Source organism: Anomaloglossus baeobatrachus, chromosome 3 (assembly GCF_048569485.1).
Source record: "Anomaloglossus baeobatrachus isolate aAnoBae1 chromosome 3, aAnoBae1.hap1, whole genome shotgun sequence".
Lineage (NCBI taxonomy): Eukaryota > Metazoa > Chordata > Amphibia > Anura > Aromobatidae > Anomaloglossus > Anomaloglossus baeobatrachus.
This window is the reverse complement of record NC_134355.1, coordinates 685,998,256-686,001,799: the sequence shown is the minus strand read 5'-3', so window position 1 is coordinate 686,001,799 and position 3,544 is coordinate 685,998,256. Positions and strand designations below refer to the sequence as shown.

Here is a 3,544-nt window from a genome sequence, read left to right as displayed (position 1 = left end):
GGAACATGGCGTCGTTTGGTGATCTGAGCAGAAGTCACAGGAGCGGACTCCGATGGGGACGTGACATAAACTCAAGGACACTGGGGTCCCTAAGTAGCTTCACGCCACGGAGATCCACGCTACAAAGCGCAAGGAAGGAAGGTCTCACAGCTTCACAATACCGGTGGTGGCCTTGGAATCATCTGGGATCGGCTGAGGCCCATCACGGCGGAAACCAGCACTCCAAGGGTGACGACCTGACACCGAGTAAAAGAACTTTGTCCGCAGTCCTGATATTGTCCCGTCATTGCTGGCGCCATTGCCCCGTGCTCCGGCGCCAAGGGCCACTACCATCCCCCACCATCATCCTTCCTTGGGGCCTAGCTCTGCCTGTGGGGAGCTGGACCATCTGCCCCAGAGGAGAGCAACGTCTCGCAGCGGTGGCTGATCATTGGTTGCATACCACAGGTGGTGCTGCAAAGCAAATCCCCATCATCCCCCTATACTGGTCACCTTCCACCCTGTTATTGACACAACGATGGGGCAACAGAGCCAGTTCAGGCCATTCACAGCAACCACAAATACCACTGGCCCAGTGATGAGTAGCCTTGAGGCCCCGTGGGTGCGTCAGATACTCCTAGTTGGGTTTCCAAGTTGTGTCTATTTTGAAGTGGTAAGGATCTCAGAGCAAGAGGCCTATTCCTGTCACTCATCCACCCTTTGGTTTTAAAGCTGTAAATGCTAGGCCCGACCTTGCGTGATGCATGGTCCTTACCTGACTGCAGCGCTATGGGTACTGTTGGGCAATTGATACCACTATTCTACTGTCTGCCTCTATTTTCTGGAAATGTGCAGGCTCCACGATGGATCTCCAAATAGTATCTTGTCTGTAATGGAACGGTTTCAGAGCAGCTGGCTTACTCCTGTAACTGATCCAATATTTCTTATGTTAATAGTTTAGGAAGTTAAGGGCTGTGCCACAACCATGTGGCCCATTGTAAAATGGTTTGAGTTGTTGTGGTAGCTTTGTTCCACACCTAAAGGTGTTGTCTGTGGCTATTATTTTCCCTCCCATTGAATTTAACAGGCTAGGTTAGTTTCGGCAAACACAGGCGAGCTCAGTTAATCAGAACAGAACCGAACCTCGGCTGCTTCACTCATCTCTGATGATCTCTCATATTGCTCAGCATGTGTTTCTGTGTGCTGGGCTTGTGGAAGGAGTTCGGCAGAATTAGTGAGGGATGAGACCAGACATTATATCTCAATTGTTTATATTGATTAACTGGTAAAAACATATTTCAAAACCAGAGATCTTCATAATTTTTGCGCTAAATCAACCCAAAATTACAAGTTGATAACGTACTTTACTTACTTCCTACAGGGTATTTGATCATTTTGTTTCTATCTTTTATCTGATAAATGACCCCAGTGTGAACATACTCTTTTACATCTCATGTATACCAACTTATGCTCCAGGTCATTTCTTTGTGCCTTTCATGTAGAGTAGCGGTATGAGGCTCCCCTCAAATTTATTCCACCTGTAGGCTTTAGGCACCCCAGTCTGACAGTAAATATACTTATCCAGTCACCAGTCAGTGCATCTTTTCTTACTCGTTTTCTACTAGGACAAATGTAAAATGAGCTTTGTATGATGTGATCTGCTTTTCATATGTAGACCTGCTCCGGCTCGGAGTCCATGTGATGCAGTTTGCATTTTCATCAGAAATATTGTAAGATTTGAATACATGTAAACATTTTATTATTAAACCTTCTATAAAAGCCTCGCTGAGTTATCGGGATCCTCACCGCACAGGAGAGATGGCCGATTACACCGAGGAGGATGCTTATGACAAGTATCTCAATGTTTTTGCAATAATTACTCTCATACCCGGATTGGTGATACATTCATTTATTATTGGCGTCAATGTCAATGACTGGTGGAAAGGAAGATCGGTGACTTCTGTTGACCACGTTATAACTTCTCTTGCGATTACAAGGATGGGCTCCCAATGTGGTTATATTATATTTTTCTTTATAGAGTCATTCCTCCAGAGCAGCCAGTATTTAGATGTAATTCTATCTATTTTTTCCATGTCTTATCCTTTCTTTACTTATTGTAATATTTGGCTGACATCTCTGCTCTCCATTGTCTTCTGTCTGAAGATCTCCACCCTCCGCACCAGACAGTTCCTACATCTGAGGAGGATGATATTACCCCGGACTGGTCATTTCATTGTGGCCTCAGGACTTATCTCTGCTGTTAGTTGCTTATTGACCTTGTGGATAAATGTACCTCAGAATAACGATGATGGATCACATAATACAACCATCCAAAATCAACTCTATGATGATGGCAATTTTGCAAGTGTATACTATTTTAATATAGGAGCCTTCATCCCAATGATTTTCTATTTGATCTCCTCCATCTTCCTCTTCGCCTCCTTGTATCATCACACAGTAAAGATGAAGATGAGCAGTAATGTATCCATCAATTTGGAGACGTATTACTCAGCCATGAAATTTATATCCATTACGTTCATATACAACATTATATACGTTTTTGGTCTTTTTGCTCATATTGTCTGTTCTGTTCTTTATGGTGCGGGTTTTTCATGGCTTAACAGAATATTTGTATTTCTGCCATCTCTACATTCCTCCTACCTGATCTACAGAACAGCCAAACTCCGGAGTCAGATGTCTGAGGCTCTACAATCTTTCATTGACCTCTTGTTTCCAAGGAAAAGTACAGAAACCAGAAACAATATAGAACTAGTAGATCAATGAGGTAAATCCATAGGATGGGGCATCATTTCATGATAGGTGGTTGTCTAACTCTCACATTAATCTACACAATAAAGGGACCATGACCTCGCTGGGGCACTGCACACAACACTGTACATTTGGATATCAGACTATATAAACGAATGAGGCTAAGGGTGGCTTTACACGCTACGACATCGCTAAAGCGATCTCGTTGGGGTCACGGATTTTGTGACGCACATCTGGCCGCAATAGCAATGTCGTTGCGTGTGATTAGTGATTAGTGATTTTGAATCGTTGCAAAAACATTCAAAATCGCTAATCAGCGACATGGGGATCCATTCCCAATTATCGTTGCTGCTGCAGTAACGATGTTGTTCCTCATTCCTGCGGCAGCACACATCGCTACGTGTGACACTGCAGGAACGAGGAACATCTCCTTACCTGCGTTCACCGGAAAAGGAGGAAGGAAGGAGGTGGGCGGCATGTTGCAGCCGATCATCTCCTCCCCTCCTTTTCTATTTAGCGGCGGTTCAGTGACGCTGCTGTGACGTTGTTGTGACAGTGAATGAACCACCCCCTTAGAAAGGACGCGGTTTGACGGTCATAGTGACGTCGCAGAGCAGGTATGTTCGTTTGACGCTGCCATAGCGATAATGTTCGCTACGGCAGCGATCACCACATAACGGCCATGCGATGGGGCAGGTGCAATCGCGCTCGACATCGTTAGCAAATTCTAGCGATGTCGCAGCGTGCAAAGCACCCCTAAGTGGAGCTGAGGTGTATATCAAGTAACAACAAACAA

At 44.9% G+C, this 3,544-nt stretch overlaps 1 protein-coding gene across 1 annotated transcript; it reads left to right on the top strand.

Moving 5' to 3' along the window:
* Positions 1–1,797: 1,797 nt before the first annotated feature.
* Positions 1,798–2,763, top strand: LOC142297430 (taste receptor type 2 member 2-like). The gene has a single exon (XM_075341658.1). The coding sequence runs from the start codon at positions 1,798–1,800 to the stop codon at positions 2,761–2,763; it is 966 nt and encodes a 321-aa protein (XP_075197773.1).
* Positions 2,764–3,544: the final 781 nt, after the last annotated feature.